This window comes from Vulpes vulpes, chromosome 2 (assembly GCF_048418805.1).
Source record: "Vulpes vulpes isolate BD-2025 chromosome 2, VulVul3, whole genome shotgun sequence".
Lineage (NCBI taxonomy): Eukaryota > Metazoa > Chordata > Mammalia > Carnivora > Canidae > Vulpes > Vulpes vulpes.
In genome coordinates, this window is record NC_132781.1 from 6,254,403 (window position 1) to 6,272,622 (window position 18,220).

At 64.2% G+C, this 18,220-nt stretch overlaps 1 protein-coding gene across 3 annotated transcripts; it reads left to right on the forward strand.

Annotated features, from left to right (window-relative positions):
- Positions 1-387: 387 nt before the first annotated feature.
- GRIN2C (glutamate ionotropic receptor NMDA type subunit 2C) lies at positions 388-17,915 on the forward strand. 3 transcript variants are annotated; one of them, XM_072746671.1, is made up of 13 exons: positions 388-653; positions 5,603-6,016; positions 8,279-8,877; positions 9,184-9,298; positions 10,231-10,442; positions 10,580-10,745; positions 11,077-11,230; positions 12,786-12,911; positions 13,175-13,404; positions 13,698-13,858; positions 14,388-14,575; positions 15,500-15,732; positions 16,439-17,915. In XM_072746671.1, the coding sequence occupies exons 1-13, from the start codon at positions 591-593 to the stop codon at positions 17,519-17,521; spliced, it is 3,744 nt and encodes a 1,247-aa protein (XP_072602772.1). In that variant the 5' UTR covers positions 388-590; the 3' UTR covers positions 17,522-17,915. The 3 variants fall into 3 exon arrangements, with proteins under 3 accessions (XP_072602772.1, XP_072602773.1, XP_072602774.1); XM_072746672.1 differs by having other exon boundaries at positions 390-653; positions 10,583-10,745; XM_072746673.1 differs by lacking the exon at positions 388-653 and having other exon boundaries at positions 5,185-6,016.
- The last annotated feature ends 305 nt before the right edge of the window (positions 17,916-18,220 follow it).

The window sequence follows — 18,220 nt, forward strand, 5'->3', positions numbered from 1 at the left end:
AGTCCCTGGGTCTCTGTAGGGCTTTGCCCTGTCCAAGGCGTTGTTCGCCGCCTTTCATGCCAATCCCAAGAGGCTGGTCTCACTTTAGAGGCGGGGATCCTCGGAACTCACGGGCCAAGGTCACCCAGCTGGCGAGCTGCGGGCTCGAACCCGGGGCTCCGAGCAGGCAGTTGGTCTCTCCGAGGCCGCACCTGGCCCCAGCGTGGGTCCGGGGACACGGCCCTGGGGGCGGAGAGGGGACCCAGGGTCCGCGCGCGGCCGGCCTAGGAGGGGCCTGGAGCGGCGGGGCGGGCGGGGCGGGGCGGAGGCGGCGGGCCCCGGTGGGGCGGGCCCGGGCGGGCGGCGCCGAGCGCTCCGCACAGCCTGCTGGCGAGCCCTGGGAGCCGGAGGCGCCGCGCGCTGCCCAGCCCGGGACGGAGCCGGGCGCCCAGCGGGCCCGGGAGGGCGCGGGCGCGGGCGCGGGGGGCGGGGGCGGGGGCCGGGGTCCCTGCCCGCCAGGCCGCGCCACGGCCACGGGCCCCCGTTGCCCGGGCTCCGGTGCCCGCCGAGCTAGGACGGAGCGCGCCAGCGCGGGGCCGGGGCGCCGGGACATGCGGCGCGCGGGAGGCGGCCGGCGCGGGCTCTCGGCGCGGGCGCAGCGCCCCTTCCCCCCGGTGAGTGGCGGGTGGCGGGCGGCGGGTGGCGGGTGGCGGGTGGCGAGCCGGGGACGCCAACTTCGCCGCCAACTTGGGGCTGGGCTCGGGCGCCGCGCGGGCAAGGACGGCGGAGGCAGACGCGGGAGCCCCGGGGGCGGTCTGGCCGGCGCGGGGAGCCCGAGGAGGGGGCGGCCGGGGCCCCGCGCCCCGCGCCCCCGGGGACCTGGCCTGGGACTCGGACCCGGGGGGCGGAGAGGAGGCGAGGCCGGGAGGCCGAGGCGACGGGCGCGCGGCGGGCGCGAGGGAAGGACGCGGGCGAGGCGCCCAAGACGTTCGCCCCCCGGGTCGCCGAGCCCTCCGGCTCCTCCTGGGGGTGGGGGGGGGGCGCGGGGCAGGGGGCGGCGCGGGGACGCGGGAGTCTGGGCCGCGGGCCCCGCAACTGTTGCTGCTGGAAGCCGCTGGGCGGGAGCTGGGCCGGGAGCCGGGGCTGCCGCTGCGCGCGGGGGGCTGGAGAGGGCCTGGGCGGAGAGGACCCAGGGGCTGTCGGGGACGCCGCGCGCTCGGCCCCCGCCTCCCGAGGTTCGCCGAGCACCTCTGCGCGCCGCTCCCTCGACACCCCCGCCCCTTCACACGCCGCGAGTCCCCCAGGTCCTTACATCCCCCCGCCCCGCCCCCGCTCTGCTCCTGCTCCCCGCCGGCCGGGCATAAGGCTCCCCCCCCGCCCGTGACCTCAGGGAACCAGCCCCGGCTTCACGGGGTTTGCGGGGGGGGGGGGGTCTTCCCAAACGCGGACCCAACGCCCGGAGGACCCGGGCTCCGAGGGCGCAAAAGGAAGGCTGGGCGAGGAGCACCGGGGGGCCGTGAGCCCGGAGGCTGGGCCCTGGCTGTCGCCCCGGCGGGCAGCTGCGGTCTCCCCGGGGCTTCGACAAGGATCCCCGACGGCGGGGAAGGGAAACCCCGAGCCTCCTGCAGCAGGCCTAGGGGGGCAGGGCTAGGGACTTGGGAACGAGGGCATCAAGCGGTGCGCCCCAAGACCCATCGGAAGGTCCTGCTGCGTGAGCGACGCGAAGCGGGATCCCAGCCCGGCTCTTGACGCTCGCACCACTGATGCACCCGAGCTCCCCCCCCCGCCCCCCTGCTCGCCCGGCGGGACTTCTGGCTCGGGGTCCCCCAGGCCTCCCGCGGTGGTGCCGCCCCGGCTCCGCCTCTGACCCGGGGCCACAGGGAAGTCGAGGAAGGCTCAGGCGCTCCGCCCTGGAGCCCGTCTAGTTTCCGGCTGCGCCAGTCGGTTTCAGGTCGGCCCCTACACTCCGTACTGAGAATTTGGATAGGAGCGTGAAGGGGCCCGGTACCTGGGAACCAGACTTCTGGGTTCGCCCCGAGCCCCGGCGCCCCGCCCCGCCCGCAGCCCGGCCTGCCAGGCGAGCACGCCCCCCCCTTCCCAGCCTGCGGAGCTCGCGGGGGTGGGGGTGGGGCGGGGGCCCGGGAGCCGCGGACGCCTGCGGGAGGGGGTGGGGTGCGGCCGCGCGGCGGGGGGCGCGGACGTGGTGCCCAGTTTGGCCGCCAGGAGGCGTGGCACGGGTCCCGGAGCCCGGAGGCGCCGCCGCCGCCGCCGCCGCCGCATCGCGAGTGTCCTTGAGCCGCGGGTGACGGTGGCTCTAGCCGCTCGCGCCCCGTCCTCCCGCGGGGGGAGCCTGATGCCACGTTCCCTATGAATTATTTATCGCCGGCCTAAAAATACCCCGAACTTCACAGCCCGAGTGTAAGAGATTCCTGCCAAGGGGAGGGGGCAGGGCGCCCCCCGGGGGGCCGGGGCGGAAACAGCGAGGGGGGGGGGCGGGGGGTTCATCTTGGAGGGAGACTTGGGTGCCCGCGCCCGTGGGAGGGAGCGAGATGCAGGGCGGGCTTCTCCCCACGCCTGGGTGCGGATGTTAGCTCAGAAGTGATGGAGGGAGGGAAACCCGACGGCAAAGTCGAGGCCGCTCACCAAAGGGCGGTGGACACAGCGGGCAGAGCAGCCTGGGCCCCTCGGCTCCCCCGAAGCAGCGCAGCTGGTGGGTGGGCCCGTCCCTGGGGCCAAGGCTCCGGCCTGGGAGAGGGGGGAGCCTCCAGCGCCCGGGGCGAGCGTGCACGTGCGCACATCAGCGCAGCCTGCGGGGGAGCCTGCCCCGGGATGGCGGAGGGGGCTGGGGCGCGGCGACGGGAGCTGCAAGCCCGCGGAGGTGCTGGGGAGCTCAAGGTGACGCCGGGTGTCTCAGAGGCCTGACCACTGCCATCCTCCCCTGGCCCTTTTCGGGGTGCCAGTGTTCATTAACTTAGCCCGTTAGTGAAAGGTGGGATACCTTGAGAGGGTGGGCAGAGGTTCCTAAGCCAAAGTCAGGTGTGTGGCAGGGGCGGCATGGAGGGTGGCCAAATACCTGCCAGTCACTGAAGTGCCATAACTGGGAGCTTCTTGCTCCAGGAGAGGTGGGGAAGTGGGGTAGGAAAGACGTGGCCTATATCCCACACAGGCCCTATATCCTCTCACTCACCCCCAAGTGTCCAGAAGCTGGAGGGACTAGGACAGGTGCCTGATGGGAAAGGGATTTAGGTTGGACTCTGGAATTTTGTTGTGTAGACAAGAGAGAGGCCATGGGAAGGGGGCATTCCAGCCTTAGGGAACGACAGAGCAGAGACCTGGAGACGAGGATAGTGAGGGGCTGTCTAGCCAACAGACCCCCAGGAGTGTGGGAGGAGAGGAGAGGAGACATTGGATGGGTGTCCGGGTGTGTGTGGCTCAGGTCATGGGAGGAAGGTGTCTAGGCTTGGTCTGTGGGCACCAGGGAGCAGCTGTGCTGTGTGGGCAGGGGTGCAGTGGCCAGAACAACGTTTTGGACCAGTGGGGCCGGAGGGGAGTGAGGTGGATGGGGGAGTGGAGACACTGAGGGGCCAGGGCTGGGAGTATGACCCTCCTGCCTTGTGGGGGAAGCCAGATGTCATGTGGGGATGAGGCTCTGGGGTCTGAGTCTTTTTCTATCTGCCCATTGCTGTTTGAAGCTCAGAGAGACTTGCCTGATGGGGCCTCTCCGTCCAGAGGTATTCTGTGATCACTCCTGGTGAGAGGTGTCACCTGCCTGGACTTCCTCTCCTCAACCCCAATCCCAGAGGACACTTTCCCATCCAGGGAGTCTCTGGGGGTAGTGCCCCCTTGGGGGAATGCCTGGGTCCTACAACTAGAGTCATGTCCAAAAGAAGCAAAATGAGAGCTGCATGTGTAATTGTAAATTTTCTAGCGGCCACGTTAGAAAAAGTAAAAAGAAACAAGTGGAATTAGTCCTAGCGGTATATTTTGTTCAACTCAGTGTATATAAACTACTATTTCAACCTGTAATCAATATAAAGAATATTAATGAGACACTTTACATTCTTTTTTTCATACTAAGTCTTTGATATACAGCATGTATTTTACACTTAGTAAAGTGGAGCTTTAGTTCAGAGGAGCCACATTTCTGGTGCCTATAGTCACTTGTGACTGGTGGCCGCTGTTCTGGACAGCACAGATGTGAAGCTCAGAGCTGGGAGGCAGAGATGGGGGGCTTGGGGCTGCCCTGGGGATAGGGAACTACGGGGACTGGGCTGTGGGCAGAGATGGGCACAGAAAGGCCTTGCAAAGGGAAGAGCAAGCATGGTGGTGCCCTTCTCGGGGTCCCTGATTGGTGGTAGCTGAGGCTGGTTTAGGTTCCAGTCCCAGACTCACGCATGTCTCTGGGCTGCCAGTCTGAGTCGCTGTACTATGAAACCATACCTGCGGTGGGGGTGGGGGTGGGGGTGGGCATGGGGGGTGGGTGTGGGGGGTAAGGGGAGAAGGAGATTTCAAGGGTACCAAAGTGAGTATTCCCTCCCCTGCCAAAAATCTTGTCTTCTCAGCCTAAATTAAACCAGGTTCACCCTGGTCACCCTTTGGCTCTCTTGTTCAGAAGTTTTGCTGGGGATGTGATGAAGATGGAGAAGGTGGCATAGCTGTGGCCGATGGCCAGCGGGGAGGGAGAGCTGCGTCAGTGGGCACCACTCACTGGCTTGGCTGTTGGTTCCAGTCCAAAGCAATGATGTTTATTTAGCAGGGATACACGTCACGTCCTTGGGTTAGGTCAAAAAAATCTTGCACACCAGCGATGGCCTGGGGAAGCAGCTCATGTGTAAGACGCCTCAGGGTTTCAGGAGATCCTGAGCCCCGACCAGGTCAGTGGTGTCACACTCGGGCTGTGGAATGGCTGCTACCAGTTGAGGCCACGGGGGAAGGGTGGGGATGTCTGGTGTCCAGGAGGGGGGGGTCCTGTGGCAGGCAGGGCCACACAGAGCAGGGCCTTCGGCGATGTTAGATTCCATTTAGGATGGAGAATATGGAAGGCAGGGCAGGGAGTGTCACAGACGCTGCCTTCCTTCACCTGGACGTGCAGCTGTCACCTATAGGACAAGGATGCTGATAGCAGTGGGTAACCTCCTTGCCACTGCGTAGGAGGTAGGTCCCGTGATTATCGTGAGAAAACGTACCTCAGTGGCTTCCCCAGCATCACACAGCTAGTGGCAGAGCTGGGACTTGAACTCAGGTCTGTCCGACTCAAATCCACGCACTTGGACACCACACTAGCATTTTCAGTGTGCTTTCTGGGGCAGAGCTCAGACAGAGGAGTTTCCAAAGGTCTGGCCTTTCCGGCACAACAGCAGAATGGAAGTAGTGAGCACCTCTGGGGACTGGCGCCCTTCCAGCCCCTGCCCCTCCAGGCGACTCTGGGGACGCTCAGCTGGACTGTCTCTTTCTCTTTATCTGTGTCTGGCTGTCCCTTCCTCTCTGCCTTTCTTTGTGGAAGGAGATGTTCCCTCTTTTCTTTCCCTCGGGATGTGTGTCTCTGACGCCGGCCTTCACCTCCTGTCCACGTGCTCATCTTTTCTCTTTGTGCTTCTGTCTCCCTATCCGGATCTCTCTGCAGGACCCTCCGGTGGACATGGGTGGCGCCCTGGGGCCGGCCCTGCTGCTCACCTCACTCCTCGGTGCCTGGGCGGGGCTGGGCCCGGGGCAGGGTGAGCAGGCTGTGACCGTGGCCGTGGTGTTTGGCAGCTCGGGGCCGCCGCAGGCCCAGGCGCGCACCCGCCTCACCTCCCAGAGCTTCATGGACCTGCCTCTGGAGATCCAGCCGCTCACCGTGGGAGTCAACAACACCAACCCCAGCAGCCTCCTCACCCAGATCTGCGGACTCCTGGGTGCGGCCCGTGTCCACGGCATTGTCTTTGAGGACAACGTGGGTACCGAGGCGGTGGCCCAGATCCTGGACTTCATTTCCTCCCAGACCCACGTGCCCATCCTCAGCATCAGTGGGGGCTCTGCTGTGGTCCTCACCCCCAAGGTGCCTGTCCAAACCCCTGTCCCTTCATCCCTTGGGCCAGGAGCCAGGCTGGGGCTGCAGGAGCGGGACTGAGGCATGGCCAGGGAGAGACTTAGGTTCTGGGCAGCTGGGATTGGGTGGGACCAGCAGGGAGGTGGGGGCTGAGGGTGCGACATTGGCGGGGGAGTGGGAGTGGAGAGAAAGAAGGCCATGGAAACGATGTTCCTATGTTCTAGAAGATAAATTTCCTGGGCTGCATTCACTTTGTGTCTAGATGAATGGGTGCAGGTGGTGAGCTCACCTCTGGCTTTGGTGGGCAGTCTCGGCCCTCCTTCCCTCTGCTTCTCTGGCCTTCCTTGGTCAAGCTCCAGACCCAGGGGCAGGGGGGGCAAGCTGGGCAGAGGACCTGGTGCAGTTAACCTGCAGGGAGACCATTTGGTGGCAGGTCACTGTCCTGGGATGCCCTCACAGAGTTTGCATCACGTGGGGAGAGTGTCCTAAACACACATTCATCTGCAGTCATAGCTGGGACACGTATTCTGAAGGAAAAACGCAGGAGGGTCTTAGAGGGCCCCCGTGTGTGTAGGGGGTTGGGCAGAGACATTGTCTTAAGAAGTCATATTGAAGCTAAGGTCATGAGGATGAAGGAGAGTTGGCAAGTTGTGTGTGTTTTGGGGGGTGTGTGTGTGGAGTGGGAGACAGTGTTCCAGCTAGAGGCATCAGGGGGTGTGAAGGCAGCAGGTAGAAGGAGCTGGGAGATTTTGAGAGAAGGCTGGAGAGGAAGGTGAGATCCTGAACACATAGAAAGATATTTGGGTTTTGTTCTAGGTAACTGGGGGAGCCCAAGAAGGTGCTGAGGGGACAGACCGATCTGATTTGCTTTTCTTTTATGATTATTTTTTATTATGGAGAAATTTGAGCAGACATAAAAAAGCAGAAGAATATAAGGACCCCATGTACCATCCACCCCTGGCCAACCCTGCCCCATCCTTACCTCCACTCACTTCCCCCCTCTCCTGTGTCATTTTAAAAAAATATTTTACTTATTTACTATGAGAGACACAGAGAGAGGCAGAGACACAGGCAGAGGGAGGAGCAGGCTCCCTGCAGGGAGCCCCATGTGGGACTCGATCCCAGGACTCCAGAATCATGACCTGAGCCGAAGGCAGATGCTCAACCGCTGAGCCACCCAGGTGCCCCTCTCCTGTGTCATTTTGAGGCAAAGCCCAGGCATCCTGTTGTCCCAACCAGAAATATTTCAGTATATACCTCTAATAGATAAAGGCTTAAAAGCCAAACCACCATACACGATCACATCTAAAAAAATAAAAATTCCTTAGCATCATCAAACATCCGGGGAGTGTTCAAATTTTCCCATAGTTTCATAAACATCATACATGCTTATTTTTACGTTTGTTTGCTTGAATCAAGGAACAAATGAGGTTTCCACGTGGTGATCTGCGGATGTGGCTTCTGAGCCTCAATTTCTAGGATCCTCCTCCGTCCCTCTCTTTTTGTTGCAATTTGTTTGTTGAAGGAACTGGGTTACTTGTCCTGTAGGGTTGTTCCGGATTTGCTCTTTAAAAAGACTGGGACAGTCGCAGTGTGATGAAATCTTGGAGGGCATGTAGGGGCGAGAGGCAGCCCACAGTTTAGGAGGGGAGGGCGCTAGCCTGGCTCCAGCGGGCAGGGCCCTGGGCATTTGTGATGATGGAGGCGGTGGAGAGGAGGAACTTTCTCATCTCCGGGGCTCCGTGGAGGGTGGTGTTTTCCCAGTTATCCTGGGGCCCGCGCGGAGCTCTCAGCACAGCGCTTCTCTGCCTTCACGGTGCTTTAGAAACAGACACACGCCCAGGGGCCCACCTCTGAGATTCCAATTCAGTGGGTCTGAGGGTCGGAGGCTTCCCAAACTAGAGGATTCAAGGATGAAGCCGAAGAGCTCGTTAAAAATACAGATTCACGGGCGCCATCCCCAGGGGTTCTGATCCAGTGGGTGCGCGATGCGCCCGGGAATCTGCATTTACGTCCGACAAGCTCCGCGGGCTGCAGCTGCTGCAGCTGGTTTTTGATCCTGGCCTTGCCTTGGGGGGTGGGGGGTGGCGCTTGGGGTGATTCTCCACCCGCAGCAGGTTAGGGACCACGCCGGCGGCGCGAGGCAGGTGTTGCAGTGCAGGGGCCCCCCGGGGCGTCTGGGGGCTGCGCGAGCGAGCGCAGCGGGGGCGCACGGCGGGGCGGGGCGAGGGCGCCCAGACTCAGGCCCCGCCCCGCCCGCCCCGCCCCCAGGAGCCGGGCTCCGCCTTCCTGCAGCTGGGCGTGTCCCTGGAGCAGCAGCTGCAGGTGCTGTTCAAGGTGCTGGAGGAGTACGACTGGAGCGCGTTCGCCGTCATCACCAGCCTGCACCCCGGGCACGCGCTCTTCTTGGAGGGGGTGCGCGCCGCGGCCGACGCCAGCTACCTGAGCTGGCGGCTGCTGGACGTGCTCACCCTGGAGCTGGGCCCCGGCGGGCAGCGGGCACACACGCAGCGCCTGCTGCGCCAGCTGGACGCCCCGGTGCTGGTGGCCTACTGCTCGCGCGAGGAGGCCGAGGTGCTCTTCGCAGAGGCGGCGCAGGCCGGGCTGGTGGGGCCCGGACACGTGTGGCTGGTGCCCAGCCTGGCGCTGGGCAGCACCGACGCGCCCCCCGCCGCCTTCCCCGTGGGCCTCATCAGCGTCGTCACCGAGAGCTGGCGCCTCAGCCTCCGCCAGAAGGTCCGCGACGGCGTGGCCATCCTGGCCCTGGGCGCCCACGGCTACCAGCGGCAGCACGGCGCCCTGCCCTCCCCGGCCGGGGACTGCCGTGGCCACCCCGGGCCCGTCAGCCCTGCCCGGGAGGCCTTCTACAGGTGGGCACCTGCCCGGGGCCTGGGAGGGGGGGCGGGGACCGTCGCCCTGCTGGCCTCCCCTCCGGCTAGCTGTGAGCCTGGGTTGCCAAGGTGCCTCACCTCTCTGGGCTTAGTCTTCTCAACTGGAAACAAAAAAAAAGAAAAAAGCCGGGTGTGAAGGGTTGCAGAGGGCGTGTGTCAGAGCAATAAGGGCGCGGTCAGTGCTTCCTGGTGGTGGTGACGGAGGTGAGGCAGAAGGCGAGGGAGGCGGCCTCTGGTCCTGGGCAGGGCTGCGGGGACACCCCTGGTTTCTCTCCCCCATTGCAGGCACCTACTGAATGTCACCTGGGAGGGCCGAGACTTCTCCTTCAGCCCTGGTGGGTACCTGGTCCAGCCCACCATGGTTGTGATCGCCCTCAACCGCCACCGCCTCTGGGAGATGGTGAGAAGGGGGTGAGCCCAGGGTCCCTCGGTGCCGTCTCATGTTGTCCCCAGCCCCTCTTGTCCCACAGCTGAGCAGAGGGTCCCTTCTGTCCTTCATCCAGCCCCTCATCCCAGGTCTCAGCTGAAGCAACTGCACTGCACCAGGGTGGGTGAGGCACGTCTGCTCAGGGCTCCCAGGGCACCCTGGCCTCCCTCCACCGTAGAACTTGTCGGGCTCTCTCATCACACAGTCCTGCCCTGGGAGATCTAACCCACAGCTATGCTGGCTGGCCAGACATGTAAACAAGTAGAATTTGGGGAGATCAGCAGGAGAGAGGCGTGCACAGCATTACGGGGGTACTGAGAAGGCCCAAAAATCAGTTCTGCCTTCAGAGGAGCAAACTGGGGAAGGATCCACAGAAGTTGGGACATTTGGGCTGCGTTGTGGAGGGTTGAGTAGGAGCCCATCAGGGAGGGATACCAGCCTGGTTTAGACAGAGGGGCAGAGGGGTTTGAGGCATTCTGAAGTGATGTGTTTGGGGGGTGTGGAGACTGAGGAAGAGCGGGGTGCGGTGGACCTGAGTGCAGGAGGTCTGGGGTACTGGGTGAAGAAGGACTTTATACTGAGGTCTGGGTGGGGGGTGAGGAGTGTGGTGACACAGGCTCAGGTCTGGGCTCCGGGACGATGCTGTGGGCCAGCGGCAAGTGTGGGGGCTGGATGGGAAAAGCCTGGGGACCAGAGGCTGGGAGGAGGCTGCAGGGAGCCCTCCCTTCCTGTCCATGCCCAGCTCCTTGCCCCGACTCTCCTGGTCCCCAGATGCTCCTGCCCCGCTATCCCCAGGTTAGGGAGGGGGATTCTTGGCCCTGGCAGGCCCCCACCAGAGGCCCCCACCTAGAGGGTGGGGGTATTGGGGGTGGAGGTCCCAGGCTGACGCTGGTCGCCCTTTGCAGGTGGGGCGCTGGGATCACGGCGTCCTACACATGAAGTACCCGGTGTGGCCTCGCTATAGTGCATCTCTGCAGCCTGTGGTGGACAGCCGGCACCTGACGGTGGCCACGCTGGAAGAGCGGCCCTTTGTCATTGTGGAGAGCCCGGACCCTGGCACGGGCGGCTGTGTGCCCAACACTGTGCCGTGCCGCAGGCAGAGCAACCACACCTTCAGGTCTGCGAGAACACACGGGAAGGCCCCGTGGGAGCTGCGTGCTGCCACGCGCTGGCAGGCGTGTAGAGGGGTGGGGGCCACGTGCCAAACCGGAGGAGCTGCTGGCCCTGACGTCTGCTCTGGTCTCTTGGTGGCAGCAGTGGTGACACGGCCCCCTACACCAAGCTGTGCTGTAAGGGCTTCTGCATTGACATTCTCAAGAAGCTGGCCAAGGTGGTCAAGTTCTCCTATGACCTGTACCTGGTGACCAATGGCAAGCATGGCAAGAGGGTTCGAGGCGTGTGGAATGGCATGATTGGGGAGGTAGGCCCACCCCTGAGGTCCACCTGAGCCCACCCCCCGTGCCTGCCCGCCACCCCAGACCCCACGCATCACTCAGTCACCCCTTGATGTTCCTGTGCTGGGGGTCAGTCAGGGTGGGGCCTGGGCCCAGCTCCCAAGGCTCTCCCAGCTGGCAGGGAAAGTGGGCTGTCACCAGTAATGCTCCTTGGGGTCGTCCCTATTGCAAGTGGGGCTCTGAGGACCCCAGATGGCAACAGCCGACTAAGCCCCCGGGGCGCTGGGGGAGGCTGGGGAGGGTGCTCCAGCCTGTGGGATCCTTCCTCCAACCCGGCCCTGGCCCCCATGGCCCCAGGTGTACTACCAGCGGGCAGACATGGCCATCGGCTCCCTCACCATCAACGAGGAGCGCTCCGAGATCGTGGACTTCTCTGTGCCCTTCGTGGAGACGGGCATCAGCGTGATGGTGGCGCGCAGCAACGGCACCGTGTCTCCATCGGCCTTCCTGGGTGCGGCTCGGGGTGGGCAGGGGTGGCTCCAGAGTCTGAGGGCTGTGCCTGGAAATGGGGAGTTTGGGGTGAACCTCAGAGGGCCAGCACAGCAGCCATGGGTCCTTGGAGTTTGGCCAGAGGCCTGAGCTGCAGGAGAGTAGGACGGAGAGGGAAGAGGTGAAGCCCATGTACTATTCTGAGCCCGAGTGTTGGGTAAGGAGGGTGGTGGGGCCATTGCGAGGGCAGGAAAGCCTGAAAGGCAGGCTGACTTCAGGAAGTGTCTCACCAGCTAGGACGCCTTGGGGGAGAAGCTTCACAGGCAGTTGGGGAGCCACCCCAGAGAGTGGGAAGTGGTGCTAGTTTGTGACCTGATTGGGAATTCAGCATTTGTGGGGCAGCCCCTTTGGGCCAAGCCTCACTCTAGCTGCTGGGGATACAGCCATAGTCCTTGGGGTCACCAAGTGCCCTGCCAAGAGATCAATGGGACTTGTGGTGTGAGGTTTACAGAGAGCCATGAGGACAGGCAAGCCTCAGCCAGGAGCAGAGGAGAGAATCTCCTCCCTGCTGGGTGGCCTTGGACAAGTCACTGAACCTCTCTGAGCAGGGTTCCCCAGCCCTGTAGGAGACAACAAACCCCACCCTGCAGGATGGCCACTGCATCAAGGGACACAGTGTTTATGACAGGAATGCAATGCCTCCTTGTTCATGGAGATTGAAGCCAGTGAGCAGACTGGTCAGAGAAGCTCAGTTGGTCTCCCCAGCGCCAGGTGCTTCGGGAGGAGCAAACTGGGGAAGAGTGAAACTTAGTCTTAAAGACCCTGCCTGGGATCCCTGGGTGGCGCAGCGGTTTGGCGCCTGCCTTTGGCCCAGGGCGCGATCCTGGAGACCCGGGATCGAATCCCACATCGGGCTCCTGGTGCATGGAGCCTGCTTCTCCCTCTGCCTGTGTCTCTGCCTCTCTCTCTCTCTCTGTGACTATCATAAAAAATAATAATAATAATAAATAAAGACCCTGCCTGATTCCAGGCAGAGCAAGGAGCTCCCCAATGCTGGGCCAGGCAGGGCACTTCCAGAACAGGAGTATGGTTAGCGGTGCTGGCAGGTGAGGGAGGAGAGGGAATGAGAAGCTTGCCCTGGCCTTGTGGAATCCGGCCAGCTGGGGAGGAGGAGGAGGGGAGGAGGGGAGGAGGGACGGAGCAGGTTGCAGGCTAGCGAATGGGACCCAGAGGGGAGAGCGCACGGGGTGTAAACTCTCTTTTTGAAAGGCAGTTGGGGGTGGGAATGGGATCCAGGGGAGATGTGCAGTCAAAGGGAGGTTTTCTGGGGTGGGGTGATGGGATCTTGTCCCAGGCCAAGGGGAGGGGGAAACTGAGAATGCTGGAGAGCTTGACCTCCCTGGGGTGTGTGAGGGGGGTCTCTCCTGGGGCTCTGCTGCTCTAAGAGTCAGGGACCCCTTTGGCTCAGTCCTTGGGGCTGATGGGCCCCATTCTGACCAAATGGATGCACCTGTCTGCACCCAGGGCTCTGGGAGGGATGGTAGTGAGGCCTCTGAGCTGCCTCCCTCTGTTCCCAGAGCCCTATAGCCCTTCCGTGTGGGTGATGATGTTTGTCATGTGTCTCACTGTGGTGGCCATCACGGTCTTCATGTTTGAGTACTTCAGCCCTGTCAGCTACAACCAGAACCTCACCAGTGGCAAGAGTAAGCTCTCAGCTGGACCTGGGAGAGGGAGCATCAGTGGGGGTGGGGTGGGGGTGGGGGGTGGTGCAGGGGCCCATTGGAAAAAAGGCTGGATCCTGGGGGAGGTCTCTGGCTTCTGGACAACCTGCAGGGGCCAGTCAGATACACAAAAGAGAGAAACAAGGTGGGCTGGCTTGCCCTGGGGCGGGGGTGGCTGGGGAGGGGGCCCCGCCCCAGGCACAGTGCAGACCTGAGTCCCTCTGTGCCCACGCTCTCACTCCCAGAGTCTGGGGGCCCATCCTTCACCATCGGCAAGTCTGTGTGGCTGCTGTGGGCGCTGGTCTTCAACAACTCGGTGCCCATTGAGAACCCCCGAGGCACCACCAGCAAGATCATGGTCCTGGTGTGGGCCTTCTTTGCCGTCATCTTCCTTGCCAGCTACACCGCGAACCTGGCCGCCTTCATGATCCAGGAGCAGTACATCGACACCGTGTCTGGCCTTAGTGATAAGAAGGTTCTGGGGACACGGCTAGTGGATGGCAAGGGGTGCCGAGAGGGACCGGGGAGGGGGATTTGAAATGGAGCAGGGAGCAGGAAGGCTCGGGTCCCCCGATGGAGTGGTGACTGACCCGGCCTCAATGTCACCATCCGTAAAACACAGGAGTGGCCTGGACCGTCCCCGGACTCCGGTGTGCTCACTGTACAAGCGCAGACCCCAGGGCCGGGCCCCGGGGGACAGGGGCGGGGAGTGTTGGTGCCTGGGGGCTGGACAGAGGGTGATGGAGGGCGCCTGCCCTCTGCCCACAGTTTCAGCGGCCTCAGGATCAGTACCCACCCTTCCGCTTTGGCACGGTGCCCAACGGCAGCACGGAGCGCAACATCCGCAGCAACTACCGAGACATGCACACCCACATGGTCAAGTTCAACCAGCGTTCGGTGGAAGACGCGCTCACCAGCCTCAAGATGGGGTGGGTCCTCAGCTCTGCACCCACCCTCTGACTGTCCCTACACACGTCTCCCTGATGACCAGCCGCAGCTCTGGTCCTTCCTGAGAGACGCAAGGTGGGGACGTTGAGGCTGGGGTGTCCCGTAGGGCTCTTGGGGAAGGGGGTAAGGTGGTCTTGGGACAGGGTCAAGTTTCAAACAAAACTGGATGCCCACCGTGTGGCCCAGAGACGCAGCTGAGGTATGGCCCAGGGTTCAGCCGTGGCCTGTCGTGGTGGTTATGACTTCTTAGGGTCCTCGGGGCGTGGAGGGGCTGGGCAGAGAGGGCATGTCCTCTGGGGTAGGGGGTTCCCTGGCCTCTCTGAGAGGAGGGCAGGTGGGATCCTTGAGCTGCGGGAAAGGTTCTTCTCTGAATCCGGGACCCAGGGGAACTGGAGAAGGCCCTGCTCACTCATCCCTCCTGGTTAGTGCTCTGCGGACTCCTAGGGCCCAGATCCCTGTCAGGCCCCAGGTTCGGTGTCCCCACCTCACATGACCCTGGCCTGTCCCCAGGAAGCTGGACGCCTTCATCTATGATGCTGCCGTCCTCAACTACATGGCGGGCAAGGACGAGGGCTGCAAGCTGGTCACCATTGGCTCTGGCAAGGTCTTTGCCACCACTGGCTACGGCATCGCCATGCAGAAGGACTCCCATTGGAAGCGGGCCATAGACCTGGCGCTTTTGCAGTTCCTGGGGGATGGTGGGTGCTGCCGCTGGGGGCAGGGACTGGGATCCAGGGTGGGCCATGGAATCCTGGGGTGGGGGATAGCCTCTTGATGGCTGGTCAGGATCTCCATTACTGTTCTCTGAGTCCCAGGGCCTATGGGCAGGAAGAGGTCTCTGGGAGTGAGAGCTGGGCCAGTGGGTGAGGGTATTTGGAGGGACTGCATGAAGACCTGGGGAAGAGGTGGGCTTGCCAGGAGGAGTGGGAGGTAGGACGACAGGAGAGTCTCTGAAGGGCCAGAAGAAGGGAGGAAGCTCAGGCCACACAGTGGGGCTTGGGGGGGGGGGGGGCGGCTCAGATCCTTTCTTTTTCCTCTAGACCCCTGTCCCCACCATTTCCATCTTGGCATCACCTAGTGTAGAGCCAGCCACGGGCCTGCCCAGTCCCAGAGCCCGGGGCCCAGGCTTGCCTTGAACCAGGGGCTCAGATGTTTAAGCAGTCCTGCTGATCCTGGCCCAAACCAGAGGTTTCAGTGCGAGAAGATAAAACTGTGATTTTTCCATCAGTACCACGGAATGAGAATGATAGCAGTGAAAGTGCTGTCATGTCCTCAGGGGCTAGGTCTTTTGTCCCTGTGTGCCCAGCTCTGTGCCTGCATGTCGGTGACCAATAACTTTGCCCCAGTCACCCGCCAAGTCAGCAAGCTTTTACTGGGCCTGTGCGGGGTGGGCACGTCTAAGGCTGGCATCGCCGACCCCAGCTCCGACTCGGCTCTCCTTTCTTCCTGCTCATTGACACCCCCGACCCTCCCATCCTGCCCCCCGTTGGGCTAGATCCCTGTGTGGTCCTGCAAAGGGGTGGCACCCTGGCTCCAGACCTCTCCTTGCTCCAAGCTTGGGGGAGCCTTGGGAGGGTCTTTCCTGAGCCAGGGGGTGTGTCCCTTGTCCCCACCCTTGCCAGGGGAGACTCAGAAGCTGGAGACTGTGTGGCTCTCGGGGATCTGCCAGAATGAGAAGAACGAGGTGATGAGCAGCAAGCTGGACATCGACAACATGGCTGGTGTCTTCTACATGCTGCTCGTGGCCATGGGGCTGGCCCTGCTGGTCTTCGCCTGGGAGCACCTGGTCTACTGGAAACTGCGCCACTCGGTGCCCAACACGTCCCGGCTGGACTTCCTGCTGGCCTTCAGCAGGGTGGGTGCCACCCCCTCACCTCCAAAGCAGGCCCCAGCTTTAGGGGCACCAACCCAGAGAAGTCAGAGCTGGCCATGGCCCCATTACCGAGGTAGAAAGTGAGGCCTGCGGGCATCACACAGCAGATGGGAAGCAGAGCCCCCTGCAGCAGGCTGGGCAGTGTCGGGAGCCAGGCTGACCTGGGCCGAACCCTCGCGGCTATTTACAAGCTGTGTTCCTCCAGGAGGAGAACCTCTCAGGGCCTCCGACTGCCCTGGGCAGGCGTGCTCACAGGACACCGGGCAGGCGTGCTCACAGGGCACCGGGCAGGCGTGCTCACAGGGCACCGGGCAGGCGTGCTCACAGGGCACCGGGCAGGCGTGCTCACAGGGCACCGGGCAGGCGTGCTCACAGCAGCACCGGGCAGGCGTGCTCACAGCAGCACCGGGCAGGCGTGCTCACAGGGCACCGGGCAGGCGTGCTCACAGCGGCACCGGGCAGGCGTGCTCACAGGGCACCGGGCAGGCTGCTCACAGGACACCGGGCAGGTGTGCTCACAGGGCACCGGGCAGGCGTGCTCACAGGGCACCGTGCGGGCTGCACGGGAGGCGCTTACCCAATGTCAGTTGCTCCCTGGGCCCTGGGGGCACCTGGGCCGGGGCCTGGGCCGGAGGTGGGCGCCCGGAGGGGGGCTGGCCGCTCACGGCTGTCTCCTCCCGGCTCCCAGGGCATCTACAGCTGCTTCAGCGGGGTGCAGAGCCTGGCCAGCCCCGCGCGGCCGCCCAGCCCCGACCTGACCGCCGGCTCGGCCCAGGCCAGCGTGCTCAAGATGCTGCAGGCGGCGCGCGACATGGTGACCACGGCGGGCGTGAGCAGCTCCCTGGACCGCGCGGCGCGCACCATTGAGAGCTGGGGCAGCGGCCGCCGCGCGCCCCCACCGCCCGCCTGCCCCGGCCCGCGGCCGCCCAGCCCCCGCCCGTCCCCCGAGCCCAGCCCCACCGGCTGGGGGCCGCCCGGCGGGGGCCGCGCCGCGCCGGGGGCCCGGGCCCCGCCGCCCGCGGGCCGCCCCCCGACGCCGCGGCCGTCGCTGCCCGACGTCTCCCGGGTGTCGGGCCCCGCGGCCCGCGAGGCGCGGCGGCAGGTGCGCGCGGGGCGCGGCGGGCGGCACCTGGCGGCCTCCGAGCGGCGCGCGCTCCCAGAGCGCCCCCTGTCGCCCGAGCGCTGCCACTACAGCTCCTTCCCTCGGGCCGCCCGGTCGGGGCGCCCCTTCCTCCCGCTCTTCCCCGAGCCCCCGGAGCCGGAGGACCTGCCGCTGCTCGGGCCGGAGCAGCTGGCGCGGCGGGAGGCCCTGCTGCGCGCCGCCTGGGCCCGGGGCCTGCGCCCGCGCCACGCCTCCCTGCCCAGCTCGGTGGCCGAGGCCTTGGCCCGGCCGCGGTCGCTGCCCGCGGGGTGTGGCCGTCCGGCCTGCGGGCACTGGGCGCCGGCGCCGTCCTACCGGGAGGCCTGCAGGGCCGGCGTGTGGGCCAGGGTCCCCGCCTGGCACAGACAGCACGCCTGCCTGCACGCCCACGCCCACCTGCCGCTTTGCTGGGGGGCTGTGTGCCCCCCCCTGCCCCCCTGTGCCAGCCACGGCCCCTGGCTCCCTGGGGCCTGGGGGCCTCCGGGGCGCAGGGGCAGGACCCTGGGGCTGAGCACAGGCTACAGGGACAGTGCGGGGCTGGAAGAGGTCAGCAGGGCGGCCTGCGGGACACACAGCTTCCCCGGACCCTGTACGTGGAGGCGGATCTCCAGCCTGGAGTCAGAAGTGTGAGGGGTCAGCTACTCTGGCTCCGGTCGGCTGGGTGCCCGCCTGGCGCCGTCAGGGTCAGTGGCGGCAGCTGACTTGGGCGATTCTGGCTTCTGCCTGGAGATCCGGGCTGTGGGCCCCCAGTGACAGAGGTCCTCCGTGGTCAGTTCAGTGACCTCGGCAGTCTCAGGTCCTGGAGGGGGCTGGGTGGGCTCTTGCTGTCCTCTCACGCAAAGTCCTTCCCACGTGTCCTGGAGTCACCGGGAGCAATGGGGTCTCCCTGCCCTGCCGTTAGCTAGTTCCCCGTCCTGACTGCCAGGGGGCCTGGCGTGGGAGCACGGAGGCCTGTCCCACTCCTTGCTCCCCCTGTCTGGAGTCTCTCCTCAGAGCACTGGGGCATTAAACAAATCTTTTACAACCCACTGGTCCTGGCTGCCTCATTCTGCACCCCTGGAGGGGCACACCACAGCCTGTAGGTGACAGGAGCACCTTGGGGGGACCCGGGCAGGGTGTCTGTCCAGAGAAGGTGGGCAGCTCCTTCTGGGGCAGTGTCTGGGAGAGGAGGCTGAGAAAGGGCTCTGGGCAGCAGAAGCCACTTGGTATTCAGTGCCAGCTCCTACCCACCCTGGCACTGGATGTGACAAATGTGCTCAGCATGGGGGCTCGGGTGGTGACGGATGGAGTTCATCCTTCAATCTCCTTGAAAAGAGAGGCTCATGCCAG